This window comes from Cydia fagiglandana, chromosome 4 (genome assembly GCF_963556715.1).
Source record: "Cydia fagiglandana chromosome 4, ilCydFagi1.1, whole genome shotgun sequence".
In the NCBI taxonomy this organism is placed as follows: Eukaryota; Metazoa; Arthropoda; class Insecta; order Lepidoptera; family Tortricidae; genus Cydia; species Cydia fagiglandana.
Genome location: NC_085935.1, coordinates 14,461,040 through 14,483,819, shown reverse-complemented (window position 1 = coordinate 14,483,819; position 22,780 = coordinate 14,461,040). Strand labels below are relative to the sequence as shown.

Sequence of the window (22,780 nt, the reverse complement as noted above, 5' to 3'; positions counted from 1 at the left end):
AATACATTTTAATGTCTTGTTCATTAAAATGTATTTAATGAAAATTAACCTTCTTTTCGCAAAGTTTCGTCGTAATAGGATAACAATGAAACTTATTTTCTTACAGCGATTGTACTTTTCTCATCGTCGGTACCGTGCCCACTTGAGTCTGTAAGCATCGCGCAGCTTTCACGCCATTCGCCATTGCAGCACTCGAGATCGATGTAAAAGCGTCATCGCTTTTCTTTTATACACGCGGCTAGCACCAATGTGTGCATATTTCCATTTCTGCGGTCCATGTAGCAGCGGAGCTCGTCGAGGAAACACCGAGAACCGTACCGCACTGATTGGCATTTATTGAACTGGAAATAAAAAATAAAACGTTGCGATTGAACAGAAACCAATTGTGATCTCTGGTTGTGCCAGTGTGTATCCACGGGCATATATGGATTGAGCTAGTCAAACAAGGAAATTGGGCCATGCACCGTTATGCAATCGTACTCGGAATGGCCTGACAACAATACAATACAGTATTTATTCATTAAACAAACACTAACACTGTATTGGATTCGTTATCGATACCCGGGGCTAATACTGGATGGAGAGTTGATTGTTATTGACCAGTGTTGCGGTTTAATTTTGATATTAATAATTGATTGATGCCGATGCTATTTATAATATCGGTCAATTGACCTGTTAAATAATCATTTGAACAACACATTATGGCAATCATGTACTGAATTAACATGTTATCTTTTGATAACTTTTCTTGATCATCCTACCTTCCGTCCTACCTTCAACATGTTTACCTACAACATATCCTGGAGATGTTCTATTGTTTTGTTGCCTTTAGAAATTTAGCAAATAAGCAGTTGCAGAAGGTCCAATAATTCTTATGAATATGTGGTACTCTTTGTTAAGTTTTTGTGCAAAAATCCAACATTCTTAGTCCCTCGGGAAAGGAGGACACATCACAAATTGTCGCTTCCCAAGAAATAAAAGCACCCCAACAAAATGTACCGAAGCAATTCTGCAATAAAAGAAAATAATGCGCGCCTCGGGCCCGCTCCTACAATTTGCTTAGGATTCAATATTGTGCCCTGACCGCCACACTACTGAGGAAACAGACATGGCGCAATGAAATGCCAAATCACTAACTAGATATGTTTCTGAAGACATGCCTATTAATAAAATAACACAGCTAAACAATTTTTATATATAAATTCTCTGTATCGCTTGTAAATCGGTGGTTCAGCGCGTAAATTGGTTTCGAATACTTACTTTAATAGATATAAATTATATCTGAAGGGAATGGCTTTCTAAACGACGGGATCCCGAACCAAAATTTTATTTGCATGTCACTAAAAAGGGAAATAAAAACGTGAGTATTCTTATCCTGATGGGTTCCGTCGATTTGCTTAGGATCTAATATGGGCGCCTCTCTTCAACCGGCTGTTCCTTATTCTTTGAAGACTTTTCAATGGGTTCAATATTTATATTACAGCAAGTAGAGGTAAACAGAAAAGGAAGATACATTTGTACTTAATGTAGGTTACAAAAGCGCTGCTGCTTTAGTTTACAACTAACTAACAAATAATTTCATTATATGAATTAAGTCCCGCAATTCTGCAAACTCTACAGGATATATATTTTTTACTGGGGCTTTGAGGGCAACTAATCCCACGCTGCTACGCCAAAATGGTCTTAGGAGACCAATGAGACCATACCTAACTTTATAATTAATTATTCATAGAAATCTAAGACCATTTTGGCGTACCAGTAGCAAGGAATGTGGTAGCTGCCCTCAGTGACTTACGGCGCGATTCGGGAAATGAATTAGAGATTCACTAGATATGAAGTAGTAAAGATATGTGACGTTCCACGGCAAAAGGTACCTTATGGCGGCTGGCGTTTACGCTATTATTAACGCCGCTCCAATATTCAGCCGGGACAATGGTATCTTTTGCCGTGGAACGTCACATATCTTTACTATTTCATATCTAGCGAATGTCTAATTTATTTCCCGAATCGCGCCGTCATTTAAAAAACCTTTACAACGTTTACGGTGCTCCTTTCAATAGTCATGTAAAACCACAGATATCGAAAGAAAAGAAGCAAATGTTACTAGTAGTAGTAGTAGTAGTGTATGGGCTCCGTAAAAAAAAATATACTGTGTTAAAAGATTACATTACATCCCTAGAACTATAAAACAGCCGTATATATCACCACATCTCAATAAATTTTACCCTAAAGTGTTCGGCTAATCCGCGTAATAACTTGAGACCACGCCCGGCATATTTTAGGGCGTGCTTTGATTTGCGGCCACTTCCTTAATCACAAAAAGTGTTGTAATGCATATAGATAAGGTGAATCCTGACCTAAAAGCTTTCCACGGTTAACTGTGGGGTATAACATGCATTAGAATAGTGGCTACTGAATGTAGAAAACCTTGATATACGGCACAATATTTTATTCGTTTATTATGTAAAGTTACAATTTACTGAGAGTTCTCTCCCTGACAAAAAGAGCATCAACAATTTAATTAAATAAAACGAAACCAGTTGCATATTAACGGATTGGCATTTATGATACCTACTACTACATACATATACAAGTACGTCACATGATTTTAGTGGTGGTGGTAGTGATTGTGTGTTAATTGAAACAGTGATAACTTGTCATGAAAATAACGAATAAGAAAATTTACAGCTAAATGAATTGAAATTAATTATTGTGAAAATAATCTTAAATCCAAACTGATAACCGCTTAAATAAATAAATAATATATTAGCAGTCCCTTAGGTAAATGTCATTTCCAAGTTAAGTATACCAAATGCCTGCACGTTTTTCATTACCGGTACTCCCAATCACTCATAAAACCTCTTACCGTTTAAATTAGTTTTAGTGAACGACCTGCGCCGATGTAGCGATTGGCGCGTTACCGATGATCCCATTTTATGTTCTAAATAAGAGGCCCATGGCAAGTATGCTTTGTTGTTAAGCTATTTTGTTCCGTTTACGGATCCAGGGAAACTTTAGGTACGTACTCATTCTCTGTTTATTCCATGGACCTGTAAGGTGATTAGTTTTAAACATAGCCGATGACTTGATTTTCTTTTTGAGGAGTACGTTTGACACGTTTTGTGGCGATAATGTGGTCTCTTCTTAAAAAGTGATATTATTGATGAACAGTCGAGTTTCCCAAATCTGTCGTACATAAAGTTTATATTAACGCATGAATAAATCGCAAAGCAGCGAACCAAAAAAAGTCTAAGCATTTTATCTATTTGATATGTGGCGAGACATTATGACCAAAATACGAGTATTCCTATGACGGCATTGTTACTTATTGATGTCAAGAGCTGTCATAAAAAGACCCGCAGCCTAGTTATTGCAGTGAAGCGTTTATCGCTGACGATAAAAATCACGCGTACGTAGACAGGTCCTCCAACTGTATTCTGGTCTAGCCGCCCCTTCCCCCGACCTGCCAATTTCCATAATGGAGCCCCGACGGCTTTTCGCTGACCAGCTGTTATTATACCATGATGGCTACCTGCAAAACCCATTGTAAGCCGACGCGGGATAAAATGATTTGGTAAACGCCGCCAAACGGCTATTGTGATAAATTGAAAAGATATTTCCATATTGCAAATGAGTTTTAAAACGTTGCGACGGAATCTAAATTACAAGATCAATTTGCTGTAGGTACTGTAACTCGTAGGACTAATAATTAATTTGATCGGTGGACGAATGCCAATATTGCAAAATCAAAAGATCTGTATGATAATTAATTACGGTGTCATATTTTGAAATGGTTTCTTTTGGGTAAGGCAACTTTGTATGTCCATTCCTCGCTTCCTTAGCTGTTCAGTGATGGTAATTTTTTTTTATTAAAAGTGATAATCCTGATAATCCTTGACATGTAGGTATACTAGGTATGTAATGTAAATACCTAAGTGTTCAATAATCTAGTAATGAGTTGTTGTAAACCACTAAACAGACTGATCAGTGGAATGCGTGGAGCGGCGTACTATACAGTGCGGGTGCTCGAAAGTGAAGGTGCCACCCACGCCTCCCCGCGACCGCAGACGGCAGGGAAAGTACTCCTACCGCGATATTGATATTATTACGTTTGATGTGTAGCAGGGAGGTTTTTTCAGCGGGTGTTTTGCTAACGAAAATGTTCGGTTAGGTACTATCGAGGTTTTTATGTGTTGGCATGAAGCGTGTATTTATTTAATTATTCTATTGTAATTTTCAAAGGATAATAAATCGAGTTCGCAAAAGAATTGCTATTTCTTTATAGGTATGATTAATGCTTGAAATATAAAATTTTGTAACACATTTTTTGCAAATATTAAAACCTACTGTAAGTTATTGTACCCAGATAAAGAGAGTACCTACCAGATAAAGATAATACCACCAACCAACCAACCAAGTAATAAAACGAAGTATTTCAAAGTATCAGAAAATACGAGTAGTGACATTGTTGATACCTATCGCCACAGTGTTGATACGGCCACCTAAAGTTTCGCAGACAGTTGACGAGCCAAAGATAATGTTTAGCTGTGCCCGGAATAAAATAACAAACAGTTTCCGCAAGACTTTTCTTTTTCGGCTTTTTCCTGTTGTTGAACAAACATTGAACTACGTGACTATACGTAAATCGTCAAGGGAAAACATAATTTCCCTCGGGATTAATTTTACAGTTGAGTAAACACTAAGTTCACTCATACTTAAATGAAATATTTTTAGTACGTAGCTTGTTGTTAGTAACTTACGCACGTAAGTGCACCCACGGGCGGCGCCGTAATTTGAGCTCTCGCACTAACGAGCCGGCACTCGCGAGCCTCTCATGCTACTGCAAACGAGCTGATTTCCTGAGTCCTGCCATTCCTAGAGCATTGTTTAGTTGCATGCGACATTATGATCCATGCGAGCTAAAATTCTCGCGCTCTCCTACAACGCTTTGTTGTCTCAGAATTCTGCGATGTCGTTACTTTGATGTTTATCCACTATGTTGGTAAATTGAAATAAATCACAACACGGTAAATCTGAAAATGGACGCATTATGAAGGTCATGAATATGTCTGGCGAGATTTTAATGGTACCAGCGGGGAAGGCCTTGTTGACCGTCTGATAGAGATATTTAAAGTTAAAGAGCGTTTATACCGGGCATGGTCCTCGCGGGGGTAGTGATGTGAGTAAACAGCGCCGTCTGGCGCTGCTAGCTAATTACTAGGGGGCGCGACGGAGCGACGTGCTCCTCAATGGGCGCTCGCACTCCACCACACATGCCAACTTGATGGAAAAGTCACTACATACGATGACATGCACACATTTATACTTTCCACTTACCTGCTCTTCTGGTATGGGCACAATACAAAAAAGACAGGGCTCCGAACGCAAAAAAAATTATAAGTAGGTAACTATTTTAACAAAATTTTGGGAAGGTGTAAGTGAAATGTCACAAATAGCGTCTGACTTATTAATTTTATTTTATGACAAGCTGTAGAATAGAAATATCGTAGCGCCAGTTTTCATTAGAACCTGGCCGTCAAAGCAAGTGTGATTAATCTAATTTATCCGTTTGAAGCTGGTAATTACACCGCCGAGATGTGGGGGGAGCTATTCTTTCTGCTGCTTAATGTCCTGTAACCCCCGAAGGCTGTCGTCGTCACTCGCCTTAATAATTTACAACACATTAATTTCCACGTTTAGTGCTTTGAGCTTCCTAGAGAATTGCGCTTAATGCTTTTTTGAGACATTTGAAACTCATCGAATCTGTTTTTACGGTTGTAATGACGTCAAAAGCCTTGTTAGCTTTAGCATTTATGTATTTTAATTTGAATAATTACATTAGAACGCATTTAAAAATATCACGGGTTCACGATATCGATTCTCTTTCGTTTTACGTTGGTTTTAATTAAAACTAATTACAGAGGCTAAGCGGTCCGATTGTCCCGCTCGAGTTTTGGGTCCGCGCTGACTAGGGGAGAATATTGGCACCCGTCTTTCCCCTTTCTTACCCTCTGCACGCAGATAATTAACTGCAGATAGGTACACATTGAGTTGCGTGGGGACACGGGTTAAAATTTTATCCACAGCAGTAATTTAAAGAGCGACGAGTTGTTGGGGCGTTTGGAGTGTGCCGCTACACGGATAGGGTTGGGACGATTTGTAGGGTGGCTAGGTAAACGACCGTGATTATATTGATTCCATGAACATCTCTCTCGTCGACCCTTTTTTTGATTTACGAGTGGCTCTTCGTGTTTTTAGTAGATTCTAATATTTTGTACTGATATAACGAGCCCCACTTCCTATGCAAATACAATTCCGTAGCCAGGATAGGTAAACTTCAATAAAGATATCCCGACACTAAGCGACTACGTTCGGGACCTCGCATTCAAACGATCCCATCAGAATAATCTCCCTTGATATGTTACCCTATGGCGCTTGATTTACATATTTATGCCATTAGGATGTTATAATAAGTTGTATCGAATGAAAAAGACCGGAGCTGTGTGTGGTATCTGGGGCTTGGTGCATTGTTTGCGGAATTAACGCGAGACTTGCGCGCCCCGCGGCCGCGCGCGCCCGCCGCCAGACGTATAAATCACGCGCTAATGCTGCCGTATCCGGCGCGTCTCCGCCAGCCTCCCAGCACACGCCACCGGAACCATCGCAGATCGATTACGATACCGAACTCAAACATTGGAACTATGCTACGTCAAGCACACAAGCAAAAATTCACTACTAGGTACTTTATAATCAAATTTTAGCATGTTTTACACAAAATATAAATGGATTTCAGTTGGTTTTCCTCTCAACGAAGATGCAATTTACTAAGGAATACTTCAATACAGCCTCGCCGTTTAAATTCAAATTGGTCGAATCAGTCTTAAGATAAATAAAATTTCCTAAACAAATTTGTTTTACCGTGAAAGCGATTAATACAATTGAAACATAAATATTAGTAGACCAGCGAATTGTAAAGTTGGCCAATCGACGTTTTCCTTGTAGAAATGTAGACGGTCTCACGTGGTGCGGGGTCTGCGGTGCACTCCCAGACGTAGATGCCAATTTACACCCACCCCGCATTCGTCCTTTAACTACATCAGAACTTTTCAAACGGCGACAGACTTAAACAAATTATTATTTACAGCGCTCTGAGATGACTATTTTACATCAAATCTAATTACATATAGATTATTGGTTGACTTTTAAAGTTTAATCAATTTAAAAACACAGGTATTTAAATACCGGAGCGCGGGGGGAAGTGGTGTCAGCCAATATCCTTTCCAATAAGTTGCCGTACTTATTAGAATGAAATAAATTTTAGACGTCAAATAAAGTTTATAAGGGATTAAATATTTAAGTAATAAAATATCTGTAAGGAACTCAAAGTTTAAAATCGTTTTAATTAGGGTATACAGTACATATAAAACAATTTCATTTTTACCATCAAGTCCATCGACATTAAGATCTCATATGGCAACTACATTTCGAGTAGCAAGCGGGTCGGAAACAATCCCTTGATTACCCGGTAATTATGGGCTCCTGCACGGGACGTTCTCCGGGCACTGGGCACTGAATGGGATATGTCCGCAAACACTCGACACACTACGGTGTCCACGTGCGCACAATACACAATTACACAGGTCTCACCGGCTCGGTAATTATGCCTTTAGTCAATTATTTGCTAAAATCCTACAGTTGTAATTGTTAATTAAGAATTGTTTCGGGATGAGTCAAATTTGTAATAGCTAAAAAGCTTAATTTGATATTGAATTTAATTGAAATAAGGAAAATACTGCCTTTTGCGTGAAAAGAATATCCTCAATTGTTTATTTTGCTTCATTTTAGTAATTACGGAGCAAATTTTATTTAGATCATAAAAATTGTACCCGAATACGACATAAAATTGGGAAACTGAATAACTCTGCCGTCGCCATCCCTTAATCGTCATATCCGGAGATAGGGAAGCAGTAATTTTAAAAATAGGGGAATATAGCCAGTAACGCCAGGGGGCGCCAAAATCGCTTGTTAGCCTGGCTCCGCGGGGCCCCGCAATAAACAAATAGATTATACCTTTACATATATATATTGACATACATACACTACACTAATATAAGGCACACATTTTTTTTTATTATTAGTTATTACCAATTATTGTTAATTAAGATCAATAGGTATTATTTATATTAAGTGCAAATAAAATATAGGCACACATTTAACTTAAAGTTGTATGTGTAGGTAATAACTGTAGACTAACTAATAAGGGTATTGAAAGGTAACTAACATTACGTCGGTACTTAATTAAAGTACCATAGTATTTATTATAAATTATTTTGATACTGCTTAATTATTTTTTTTGATTGAAGGAAAAGTCTCTTTCTATCTGTCTAGTCATAATACAAGGCTGAAATTTTTATAATAAATGTTATTTTAATTATTTTTTTGACCTTTGTATCAATACTAAATTATTCCAGCCTACGCTACCTTTTGTATAGAGCCTTAATTAACAAAAAATACCTGTGACCGGGAAACAGGAATATCGAAGTTGACCCGAAGGCTAATTAAAATCTCGCCACTGTTTTTACTTTTATCAGTTAGCAAAAACTGTGGGAAGTTTTGTAGGTACGGTTTACAAATAACTCAGTGCACGCCCGCCACACCTACACATCCTACCCGTTACAGTCATAATATTGTTAATAATATCCTTCCCTTACCCTTACCCTTACCCTTTTATCTTTACCTTCTACGGAAAAAAATATATAGTTAATAATAGTGAAATAACATCATAAAATAAATTATCTTTAGAAATAGAAATTAGAAGGTACTCGTATTGTTGAATGTAGTAATGTTTAGTTTTTATAGTTGCCCAATTTCACAATAGATGTCGCTGTTCTATCGGCTACTTCGCGCTATTAAGGTTTTTCCACAGCCCCGTATATATTCAATTTCGTTTCGAAATAAACGAGTATTAAGTTGTTAAGAAAGTGTTTCATTACAAAAGGTAGGAAGTGCAGTGCAGTGTATTCAGTGAACAGTATATAGTTCTTTACATAAATCACGAAAACTCCCCGGACATCGAACGTTATGCAACTATATCAGTCTTGCAATTCTTATGCCGTGAATCTCTCGTCTCTAAAATGCGCTTCAGTTCGCACCCGGATGCACCCCGTCACCTGTCTCACGGCTCACAACTAACGTAAAGTTAGTCGAGATTCACGAATAAGTACAAGATGAAGCTGAAGTTGGACAAAAAGCATAGTTTTTCATCGGCGCGCCGTCTGCCCGCCGGCGGTCGATAGCTCTGCAACTAACAGTAACCGAACTTTAAATGCAAAGTTTCGTCTAAAACGTGGACGGCGGCGGCTGCGGCGGCCACTAATATTCAAATGGAATTGCGACTGTGACTGTTATTTTCGACACCTCTGAAAAAAATATTTGTTAAAAACACATTTACCGCTATGGAATAAAAACAACTGCAATTGCTGCTGCACAAATTGGCTGGAAAGATATTAATTTTTATCTGATGGAAAAGACCATTCCAAACATTGTTTGATGAAAATGCCACCCTTATTTACCGAATATTCACCTATAGGATAGGTATATACCTACTCTCGTTCGGCCATAAATTGTAATGTGAAGCAGCTATCGAGAGGATGTAGAGTAATTGAATTTGTATGCACAGTATGATACAAGCGAGTGAAATGTTACACGTTTTCGCTCCCCCGGCGCCCCCTGGCGGCTCGCACCTCGCACACGCAACTCAGATGACTGTCCCCAAATGATTTAGAGCTCAAATTAAACCTTCCAGGGCTTCCCGTTCCCAGTATCGCAAAACGCCACGTTTTTGGGGTACCGTAATTAAACCGCGAGAAACCCCTATAATTTCGTTAAATCCGGTCATCTACAGCATCCAAGCACCTCTTTAGGGAGAAATAATTTTGTTAGGGTTTTTTTTCGATTGATGCGGAAAATAGCGAAATTAGATTTACTTGCAATAAACAAACGGATGTGACTTTGAAACTGGCCACAAAATGTAACAATGTTTCAACTTAAATACTCAAAATCGTTTTGTGCTGTTAGTAAAGTTGAATTCAAAGTAAAAACTTTTTGGCCCGCTGAAGTAATTACTCGGCTAAAGTTCCGAAGTTGTAAATTACTCTGAAGTACGCATGGCACGGCTTTGCTCGGTCCTACTCCAACGGAACACATCGTCCCCAAGAGTTGAAAAGTTCAATATTGACTCGCAAAATTGCTTTAAGCCGCGCTGCAGCCGATAATAGTTTAAGCTCATTGGGAATGTCAACCTTAGGGCTTGTCGTTGAAGAGTGGTATTAGCCTTGCCAGCCGCCGGGCGAGGTGTTGTTACAGCCGGCTGCCCTTATTGGCTTGTCCTCAAAGCTTCCTTCCGCGACCGAAGGAAGACGAATGATTTTTCCGATAAAAGTCGACCATCCAACAATAACATTATAGATCCGTGACAGAAATCGTATTGCGACAACAATTACCTTGGGGTAGAATGTGAACGGATTGTTATGGAAGGTTGCCGTATAGCATGGACATTTCTTTTATAAATCAACAATGTAATTGAAAGACACAGGAGCGATATTCTTCTTCGACAGTTTAGTTTTCAGTTACACTGTTGCTCTGTAGAAAAATATGCAAGATAGCGTTTAGGGTTGGAAAAATATTAACTTTAGTTCAAATGGACTCGCTAAAAAGTTTTAATTTATATTTTAATATAATTACGCATTACGCGTTCTAGCACACTAGTAATAAAACGTCTACCACATTGAGATCTAATCGACTCATTAATCCCATACTGTTAACAAATTAATAGTCAGTCACTCAAATGTTCTCTCTCGTGAATTATTCTACATTCAAAGAATAGTAGACATTCTGTGGTTTTAGTTTGACTAGTCGAATCGGTCCCCAGGTACTCTGCAGCCCTGGGATAACGTGGGAATTCGCACCAAACCAAGTTGGTCTGCTTAATTTATCAGTGTGGAGATGTTATTCCTCGCCCGCCAGGTGGAGTGTCGAAATGCGCTTAAGTTGTTGGTTATTAACAAACTTGCTCCTGTTTTCGCGTGTGCTCGTGGATAATTAATGGGACCAAGTTTAACGAAACTACTGGAGCAAGTTATATAACAGCATTATTATAAAAAATATTGCAAGTCACTGATTATCAAACGTTCCTAAAGTAAAGGCGAGGGCTAGGTCGGTCTCTGTGTGTGTAAAGGGGCCCACAGATTACCAGTTCGCCGGACGATATCAGCCTGTCAGTTGTTCGGAACTGTCACCTTTTGCGTTTAACTGACAGGCCGATATCGTCCGGCGGACTGGTAATCAGTGGGCCCCTTAAGATAATACCAGCTTATTTACCTATAAATTTATACAGTTTTTAGGGTTCCGTACCCAAAGGGTAAAACGGGACCCTATTAATAAGACTTCGCTGTTCGTCCGTCCGTCCGTCCGTCCGTCCGTCCGTCTGTCTGTCTGTCCCAGGCTGCATCTCACGAACCGTGATAGCTAGACAGTTGAAATTTTCACAGATGATGTATTTCTGTTGCCGCTATAACAACAAATACTAAAAACAGAATAAAATAAAGATTTAAATGGGGCTCCCATACAACAAACGTGATTTTTGACCAAAGTTAAGCAATGTCGGGAGTGGTCAGTACTTGGATGGGTGACCGTTTTTTTTTTTGTTTTTTTTTTTGCGTTATAGTACGGAACCCTTCGTGCGCGAGTCCGACTCGCACTTGCCCGGTTTTTTAATTATTTCGCTCGCCATAAAAGTAAAATATACTAATATGGTCACAATCACAAAGAAAGACGTACAAATGTATCTTCAAAAGCAGAGCAAACTTTCCCTGGATTGTGGCTAAGCCGCTCCATTACATTGCCGTCACGTATCCGTGTCGGTCCATGACCAGTGTCACAATGGCCACCGTTTGATAGTCGCAGCTGGAGCGGCCGTAAGAAAGAAGCCATTACGGTATTCCTTATCAGATGTGGGATGATGGTCGAAGTTTCTCGCCGTCTTAATATGTTTGCTGTGTTATTGTTCTCTTCAAGGTTAGAACAAATGAAAGTCTGATTGCTCGTTTGGGAAATGTAACGAAGTTTGTTACATATCAATCGTAAGCTGTATGTGTGTGTTAACTTTGTTTATTATATTAGGGTAGGGACAGCCTGGCCTATCACTATCGTGTTATATAAAATTACTTTCTTTCCCGGCTGAAACTAATGGGAGGCTATGTACATTTGCTTGGTTGACAAAGATATATTTTCGCTTAGATGTTTCCATTTTCAAGGATTTTCCGTGATCTTTCAGACATAAACTTAATATAGCCATGAATATACTTTATAAGCAGTTACTGTCTATATAGCAGAAAATGTAATCCACAATATAGGTAGGTACTTACCTACTTGTGATATAAAGATATTGTCGTAGCAATAATAATATGAAATAGGTATTCGTTAAAATCTAGGAGCTAGATTAATGGCAACACAGCGAGGCAACTGCGGGCTCGGACTAATTGGACAAGTTTGTGCACTAAAACCGACCGAACACCGGTCGCTGAGGTTCTTTCAACTGCTCACAACTTTCTTCCATTGTACTTTTACCCAATTAACACTAATCTGTAAATAAAATTTTAAAATAGCTTAATTGCCCATTTTATATAAAACAATGTAGCGAAAAAGCTGTCAGGATCGTAGCAAGTGGAAATTCGTGGTCTCTGCCTACCCCTCCGGGAAATACGCATGTTTATATGTATGTAATGTAGGTACCTGATTTCTCTGTGTAAGATAATTAGATCGTGTGCAGGTTATTTTGAACACCTCACCGGCTTTGCTACATTTGCTACTGAATGTCTAATAATTAGTTTAATCTGAACTGTGAAACTTCCTATTTTGTTGGAATCGGTTAAATAAGAGTGAATTAGTTTCGTGGTTAAATTTAGGTACCCGTACGTTTGTCAAAGTTTTACTAGTTTATATTAGGTATTTTAAGGGGCCCACAGATTACCAGTTCGCTTGACGATATCGGCATATCAGTTGTTTGGAGCTGTCAAATTTTGCGTTTAACTGACAGGCTGATATCGTCCGGCGAACTGGTAATCAGTGGGCCCCTTAAAGGAGTGATAAATAAAACTTGTTAGAACAGTCAATGCCGAATTTCATAGTATTTTGGAAAGTTTTGTTTGTTAAATGTTGTGTAAAAACTCATTTCAGTCACTGCATGAAGCGCGTGGCCCACGCATTTGACCGAGTTTTGAAAAAGCGTAAACTCGTAGCGTATTTTAATGAGTAGCCCGTGTTATAAGCACGCTAGGTGGAAGGACGTGCGCACAGTTAGTGTATCACTGCAGTATTTTAATACGTCCTTGGAAAACATGCAAAACACGGAAATAATAATGTAGGGTTAAACGCTTTAAGTACATAAAAAATCAAAATCGAAATTCATTTATCTGGCATCTAGGTTAAATAATTATATAGCTCTTACATAATTTATTTAATTATTATTTGCGATTTGACACGCAAATACTAGAAAACAACAGCGTATAAAACCTACCTATCTGAACTAACCTGCTACATGCTACGGCGTAGCGCTACGTAATACGAATAGGTACTGCCCTGTATTGTAACCATAGTAATATATGTAATTATGTAGGTACCTAATGTTGAAGTCACTTATGTATTAGGGACTAGTTATGAGGTCATCTTCTTATATTCAACTTAATGCTTTTGCCCATGTCTCTATATGTACTTATTTAATTTTAAAGATCCTGGCCGCGTAGCCAAGATGCCGATCGCTTACGCTCCGTAGCGATCGAAACGCAAATGTCACTGTCACACTAATATGGAAAAGTGATAGAGAGACATTACGCTTTTCGTTGTCGAAGCGATAGCGATTGTAACCTTGGCTAGGCCGGCAGTACTACGAGTACATACATCGGACAGTTTCAGTAGGTTATTTAACTTCGCAATATGTACACACTACACTACAATGTGTTGATGGACGGTGAAGTCATGATACTGTACGTGGTATTTTCGCTAGAGTGTAAGGTTCGTAAGGTTGTGCGTGCGCGGGGTGAACGGCCTCGGGCGCGCTGCACTTCCGACTCGCTGCTCTCATTTCCGCATAAACAGAACCCGGAGATGTAGGCCTGTTACAAATAATCGCTACGAGGCGAGTGAAATATACTTTTGTTTTTCAAATTGCGAAGTAGAAGCATTATTTAACATATGTGCCAATTTGAGTAACCCTAACTAAAAAAAGAATTTTATAAATTTAACTTATCCAGTATGTACATACGTAAATGTTTTAAAATTCGAAATACAGGTTGAAATTTTAACCACCCTTCATACTCTATGTAGTGAATTTATAGTTCATACTGAAAACCTTTATGACACCGATTATGACACCAATGCCGAAACGGTGGTTAATATTTCACCTATGTAAATGTCAAAAGAATATGAACAGAAACAAATTTGAAACAAAACGTTATTGTGAATTGAATGCTAAAATGTAGGAACAAAAGATTTTATACAATCGCTATTTGGGAATACCTACCTAATAATATATTGAACTGAATTTTCCTCTTTAAAATAAAATAAAAACAACCTGAAACGAGCGGTGTGTGTTATCTGCTTCAAACACATTTAAAAACTTCACCTAGAGTTGAACTAGCAGACTAAAGTTCAGGAAACTAATCAATGAAACCCAACCATTTAAGAGCGGCAACGCAATTTGAAGACTCCTTAAAAGTTTGAAAGCGGAGGAGTGAAAAAAAACAAAAGCACGCGCCAGCCGCGCCACGGCACTCTTGCTGAGTGCTCTGCTTTGTGGCGGGACAATACGTACGTACCTACCTACTGCGTAAGTACAGCTACGCGTACAGCGTACGTCCGCGTACGCGCTGTTGTCTGTCACTCAATCTAGCAAAAACTCGCTCCGGCTCTAGCGCCTTTTACGTCTTTGTCACTGTCACTTTCTCAGATTCTTATTAGTTACGTTCCTTAAGAGGCTTGGGGCTTATTAGCACATAAAGACACTGTATGCAAGACGAATCGACCGTTTCTCTTATTGTATCATACGAAGAGAAATTTGACTTCATTCGAAGACAGATGTTCAATCCGCGACTTATTTCGTCGCAATGTATCTAATTTGTGACACATTTGCATCTGGTAAATTTTGATACATTTGCGATGCGACACACACCAAGGCTATTAGCAATTAACGCAAAGAATGTCTGTTCTTTATACTAACTCAGGAAAAGCCATTGTACCTACCATCCTTCAAAAGTAGTCTGATCTGTTATCTAAAAGAAAAATAATGATTGAATGGTTCCTTATCACCGGATCTTTGGTCCTCGTGCATGAGGGGATCATTAGGAGGTGCGCTAATGAACACGGTCGAGCACCGAGATCGCTGCGGGAGACAAGCGGTGCCCGGACACTCGAATTATTGGCTTTTCCTCACCGCCAAATCATTAATCTCGTAAGTCAGTCGTGGGTATACGGATGAAGTTAATATTGGAAAAAGTTGGGCATCTAAAATCTTTGAATATAAATAAAGATGTTCAGGAGATAGATACCAATAAATATGTAGTACTTACCTACATCAATACAAAACACACGGTGATGACGAGAGTTTTTACGTTTGTTTCGCATCATATCCGCTGAGGGGGATTGACTGAAATAAGACACCCTGATAGTTTGTAACAAAACACTTGAAAAGTTTTTAATGTTTTTTTTACTAGGAGTGCTTTGAGGATTTATTTAAATAGTATAGTATAGGTATACTTGTAGTCACTAGGTCACTATAATACACTACCTATCATATAATCTGTGACCTTACAGGCATACAAGACCGATGTAATCCCATAAGTGTTCCGTGAATATAGTTTTGTACGTAACACTAAAATTATCAATAATAAAAAAAACAGTCACATCGGTATGTAGCAAACAAGAATACATTTCCAACATCCGCGTTGCTGATCCAAATTTTTCAAGTTGAGATGTTGAAATCTTTGTTTCTTATTAGAATATCAGATCTATCAACCATTTCATTGTCTCTTAAAAACTGAACAAAAATGATGATGGCTTTATTGAGTTAAATACGATATAATAAAACGCGTTTTACGTTTTACGTTCGAGACTTCACGTCGGCCGCGAACTATTTTCATTTCCGCAGTGTCGTTAACACCGTAAAATGATCAGTTTGTCGGGTTACCGAGCAGCCGAGCGCGGCCCCGCGAGAGCTTAAGGTTCCGTCACACAGGCGCGTTTTACATATAAAACGCTCAGTCGCCGCCCGGAGGACGCGCCTGTGTGACAAAGCCTTTTTCGAGGAGTGAGAGGATGCGAGGATGCTCTCAACAGGGTTGCTTTGTGCCGTCCACTACAACCACTTTGTAGCGAAGATATGCCTTCAAAAATAATGAATTCTCTCTGAAACGCTACCCCAGCAGTAACATACATTATTGAGACAGGTACCTTAGGTAGGAAGGTAAATATTTTATGAACACTCATTATGTCGATCGTAGAGTTAATTTTAAGATTTATTTATAATTTGACGTCCTATAAATGTGAACCTTTTTACTTTCCGGAATCCAAATTGTTAACAAAATAATGCTTTCGGAGCATCGTTAATTCGTTAGGGTCTCCCCAAATATATCGACGCGCATTCGGCAAAAGCCGATAGGAAAAAGCTTTTCTCCAATATGCTCGGAAATGTTCACCTTACTGTAGCAAAAATAGTACGGGAAGTTCTTCGTTAATGTCAAACTCTAACTAAAAAACATCAAACTATCGCTGTCCTGTTCTAGCGGACGGGAAGTAAAAAAACACTACAGTAATAACTTATTACTGTAGTGTTTTTTACTTTTTAATAATAAAAAACGCAAACAGCCAATTATTATTGCCGCAAGCCGCTTCTACACGACGCGATCAGCTAACATTTCACGTGTATGATCGTGCGAATACTGCTTAATAAAATCAAAGATTATTTTTATATTTTTTTTAAATCTCATCCGTGTTCATAAAGCTTACATAGTTTGTCAAAGGACTTTCTCATTTCAAACATAGACAAAGAGAATCATACTATCTTTGTCTTACACTAGTACTAGCACCCAAAAGAAAAGGATGGGTGTAGTTTTCCTGGTCCTTTCTGACTGAAAAGTTCGTTTGACAAACTATATTGCGCAATTATATTGAATGAACGAATATTGAATGGTACTGAATGGCAGAATAAGTTTGTGCCTTTAACTTTTAAAAATTAATTAAAGAGGGAAATTGTTTTTGACATTTTGGATGTGAAGGTTTGATTTGAGTGATGCTTGATGCTTAAATAATAATTATTTTAGCTTATTTCCTCGCATGTTTGGAGAAAAGCACTATATATGCCTCGGCAGGAATAGCAATTCGTGGATTCGTCTTCTTTGTCGGACTCCGCTTCGCGTCGTCCGACAAAATCGAAACTCATCCACGAATTGCCCTTTCCCGGCCTCTGCAATAATGTACTATTATGTCCGCGCAATAAGAGCGAAAAACCGGTCGACGCGCCCGGCGTCGTGCCGAGCCAAACGACGACTTTTTCGCTCTTATTGCGCGGACATAAAGCTTTTTCCTATCGTATTTTGCCGATTCCGCGTCGACATATCTAGGGGAACCCTTATTCTTTCTTAATAAGTAAATGTTATCAGTTATTCCATTTTAACGCTTCCTAGAAGTTTCCCTTTCAAACCCACGCGTTAACCTTTGTAAATGTTCCTATTTTCCAAGAAGTTCCAGATCAACAGTCAAAATGTCAGTAAAAGTCAGAAATTTATGGATTAATTCGGAAACTTTGTTGATAAGATAAATACCTACTTATCTAATTAGGGTAGGTAACTCACATCACATGTACCTCCGGATAAAATGTGTTAGGTACTTACCTAATTGTACGTTTTCATACAAAGTGCTTCTTAATTATTTTCTTCATTCACCTACCTTTATGTGCTGTTAATAATCAATAATCGTAGGTATTGGGTGTCTCTAGATACCCTAATACCTACGTTATAACACTACCAATAATGGTAATAACAACAACAACTAACAAAAAAAAATATGTAGGTACTATACTAGCGTTTGCCCGCGACTTAATCCGCTTATCTATAGTAGCGCTTTTTACACGGTTAATGGATGATTTTGGAGGCAAAAATATCGCGCGAGATCCAAGTATGCGTGATTGACTAACAAATATGTGATCATACAAAATTTTGCATTTTAAATAATATATGATATCAATATAACTATATAGTGCAATAGAAACAGTTCAGAAGCGAATGAAGGAACGAATGAGCCACTTGACTGGAATGATGTGACTATATCGTTATCCTCTAATTCGGTTCTAATGGTACAGTTAAGGAAGTGTTCTCCAGCCGGAGCGCCCTCGTGAAGGAAATGAGTTCAATTTACCATTATCTCGGGACATATCCTGATGCGGCTGCCAAGAAATCCTAAGATGAACATTTTACGTATTGGTATGTATTAAATTGGAATCTTATTGGTTCTCGTGAAATATACGTTCTAGCACTTTATCAGACAAAAGTTGAATTATATTCGGTTGCTTGATTTAGCTTTTCCGTTTAAGAAAGACTCGCCACGCCACTTAGAAGATGGATCGTATTTCTTTTTCAGAGAGACAATGTAGATATTTCATAGCCTGATTATTCCATTATACTATTCAAATGACTTTTACGAGTACTAGCTATATTCTTCGTTCGTAGTTTCATAGCACCTCAAATTGTCTTCTAGCTTAGGTATGTAAGCTTAATTCGTAGAGGGTCGAGGTTAAATTTGAAAAATATAACAATTTATTCCTAAATTTCTTCGTGGTTATTATTTCACAGAATAAAAGGAAGATTTAAAGTACAAAAGATTCGTCGTTGACCTTTATTTGGTTACGCTATTATATTGTCCTATGGCCTTACAATATATAGGTACTTATTTTATTACTTAGGTACCTAATACCTATAATAATAAAGATATGACTACATGACATTAAAGCTCTCTAAAAGCCCTCTACATGTTAGATCTATCTATACCCCCCCCCCCCCCCCCCACGCAAGCCTATCAAAAGACCGTGGTTTATAAGCACGTTAAATTCAAAATAAAAATACATACTATAAATTATAATACATATTATTTCTTATAAATGTTGTAATTTTTATCTGTGAACTGTGTAATCTGTGAACAAACAGTAGAAAGAAGTAAAATCTAGAAAAGGCTATTAAACTTACAGCATTTCGTACCTACCTCTTGTTTTAAACCGTCTTATTTATTTTTCAATCCATTACGGCGCTCAAATCGATGTATTTACAGTCATGCATATTATGCACAAGTATATTCCCTTAACTTCAGATTTTAACATTACTAATGGCTTGTGACTTTTATGTTGCCTGTACACAAAAGGAATATGGAAGTAGTTGTGAATGATATTGAGTGACGATATGAAATCCTTATACGAGTACCTACGATGGAAATTGGGATTAAGTCGTAAATATTCGTATCTTGTTGTCGTTTTCGTTGTTCGCATTCGTGTTGTCGTATTGAACGTATTGAAAATTGGAATCGATACGATATGACATGACAGATATGCACATAGGTACAGTCGGTCTCATATAGTAGGTAGCAACCAAAGTAGGTATTCAAATATGTAGTCCGGTACACCATATAATAATGGCGTACTGAACTATTTTAATACTTTGGATGCTACCTACTATACGACGCTGACTGTACATGAGTATTATATTCGTAAAAGCAAATACATGTAATAACGCTCTCCTCATTGGAGTATTGCCGCCATCTCACGTCAGGCGCATTTAAAAATTAACACGTGCCTACATGCCCTACATATTGCCAAACTATAATACTTACATCTTAAAACCGGCGTCCTAGCTAACATTTACTAAATAATTTTTTTTTGTTTCCAGAGGGTGCGATGACGTGCAGCGATCCCTGGAGCTGCTGGACCAGGTGCTGAGCGAGTACGACGAGGGCGAGCCGCGGTCGCTGGAGGCGCGGGCCTCCGCCACGGCGGCGCCCGCCACGCCGGCCACGCCTGCCACGCCCGCCACCGACGACGACTCGCCGCTTGCGGGACACACCTCGGAGGACGATGGATACATGAGCATGAACGGGAGAAGGTGATTATCTCTTTGCAATCAGCTGTGTCCACCGCTGACAACAATTAGTTGTTCCTTATATACCTTCAAAGATGATGGACATATGGGCGTGAACGGGAGAAAATGATTATCTTCTTTTTTCGTTCGCCGATCAAGATGACTCGTGACTTCAGAATAATAATTTTTTATCAAACAAACATACAAACAATTATTTATTTGCAAATATAATTTAGAGGGACTGGGTAGTGAGTGAGTGGGTGAGTGGTGAGAGTGGGTATATAATATAATTGATCACAGACATCCGATAATACCTAAGTTTTGCCTGTTTATGTACATCCACGACCAGACTCCTTCGGCACGATACTACTTCTGACTGAGCATGATAGAGGTGCACTATACACACAGCCGCAAAATTGGATGGCCAACATGAACCTCAGCGAGAATTTGTCTTATCAGCTTCGGTATAGCCTCTTTTACACACACAAACTTGCGACACGCAGTGCATGAACATGAATGGAAAGGTCTATCATATTCATAACTAACTTGCACCAACTATTTCGGACATTAATCTGGAAGGCGGCCAGACGTCTAGCAATAACCGTCCTTTACTTCTTATTTATCTGCAGTGGTGTAAAAACACTCATGTATAAAACAAAAGAGAAAAGCTCTTGTAAAGTGGTTGTAAGAAGGAGTAGCTAACTTGACTAGAGTTGTTCTGATTGGAAGGTAACTCGGCCCTGCGGCGCCGGCGCCCTAAGCCGGAGTATGAAGTGCCCTTAGCCCTGTTGCATCCCCCTTTCATAGCCAGAAGTCCCAGTCCCTAAGCGCTTGCCCTCTTTCACTGCAAAGGCCAGTACAGGGCCAACAGCAATTATCCTCACAAAAACTCAATGGTGAGGTAATTAGCGAGCTTTTACGTCGTTCAAAGCCGGTAACGGTATGCGTGCGTGCCCGCCCTTTTGGGAATTTAAAATTAAAGTGCGTTCCATTTAGCCATATGTAACGCCCGCGCTGCACCGTGCGACCGGCAATAGCGGTGAATCACGGGCAAATAGCTCGGATAAGATACCTGGTAATCCTGTGGGGCTAGTTAATCGGAAATATTACATTGTGTTTCATTCATAACACGTGCATGAGCCTTTTGGTGCTCTCTGGAATAAAAATGACATGTTCAAACAAGCTGATTATGCGAATCAGTGTACTATCAATAAGCGATTTATTGAGACCGAATAGTTCCTTAATTATCAAAGATCCTTTCTTTCCAGTAAAAAAATGATGTGTTGTTACAATTTCAGAGCGAAATTTGCCCTCGGGTTCCGTCCGACAGAGGAGCGCGAGGAGCCATCGCCGCCCGACCCGCCGTCGCCGCGCTCGCCGCCGCCGCCCGAGGAGGCGCAGCGGATCATCTCGACCCTCCTGCCCAAGTAAACCGACTTTGCCATTCTTAAATGAACCCATTATCTTAAATTACATCTCAAAACTTCAAAGCAGCTTCGTTAAGTCCAGTCTAAACTTTGCACGAGTTGGGGAAGTTTGACAGGGTTATTCGCGGACGCCGGAGTGCTTCTACGGCGAGCATACAATTGCTAATAGTTTAGGTGCAATATACCGCGTGCCTCTATGTAAAATTAAGTTCTGAGTGCAACTTTAGTGCTCCTAGTGCTAGAGTGCTATGATAATAATGACAATTCAGTTAATAAATCAATATCATTTAGATAGGTTGATGGTAATGCTAGCGTAATATAACAATCATTTCAGTTACTTTCTTTTACTAATAAAATCTAATAATCACCTTTTTTAATTTTAATTAATTAATTCAAGGATATTTTTTTCCTCACCCATTCTGCCTCGAAACACCATCTGCGTTATTTGTATTTTTTTTATTCTTACGTAGGTAATTAACGTATATTGACATTTGTTTCAAGAGTATCGCCGGCAAACTCAGCAAAGCGAACGCCGTCAATAGAACAGCGCGGGGAGACCTTCGACTCCATCATCAGTGTCAACGGGATCACTACCGCCACGCAGACAACCTTTGTAAGTAACAGTGCATCTTTCATTAGTGCCTCCGGCGATCTCGGCTAGCGGACTGCGTCATTGGACGGCGTGTGCCGGGAGAGACCTTCGACTCAACAGACCACTATCAGCTTCAACGAAATCACGACTGTCACGTAGACAACTTTTGTAAGTAACAGTGCATTTTACATTGAGTGTCTCCGGCGATCTCGGCTAGCGGACTACGTCAGTGGACCGGCGTGTGCCGGGGGAGACCTTCGACTCAATCATCAGTGTCGGCGGGATCACTACCGCCACGCAGACAACTTTTGTAAGTAACAGTGCATCTTTCCTTAGTCCCTCCGGCGATCTCGGCTAGCGGACTGCGTCAGTGGATTGGCGTGTGCCGGGGGAGACTTTCGATTCAATAGACCACGATATCAGCATCAACGAGATCACGACTGCTACGAGACAACCTTTGTAAGTAATAGTACATCTTTTATTGAGTAACTTCAGCGACGTAGGCAAACTGACGACGTCAGTGGAGCGGCGGGGGGAGCCTTTCGATTTCATCATCTCCATCAGCGTTAACGGAGTCACAGCCGCCAAGC

The 22,780-nt window shown here is 39.4% G+C and overlaps 1 protein-coding gene across 1 annotated transcript in view; it reads left to right on the top strand.

Annotated features, from left to right (window-relative positions):
- Positions 1-22,780, top strand: part of LOC134663839 (uncharacterized) — a 193,814-nt gene that overhangs the window by 124,913 nt on the left and 46,121 nt on the right. Inside the window, exons 6-8 of the mRNA XM_063520354.1 lie at positions 19,983-20,195; positions 21,470-21,598; positions 22,100-22,211. Of these exons, the coding sequence (XP_063376424.1) occupies positions 19,983-20,195; positions 21,470-21,598; positions 22,100-22,211 (454 nt within the window). The remainder of the gene's footprint in view (positions 1-19,982; positions 20,196-21,469; positions 21,599-22,099; positions 22,212-22,780) is intronic.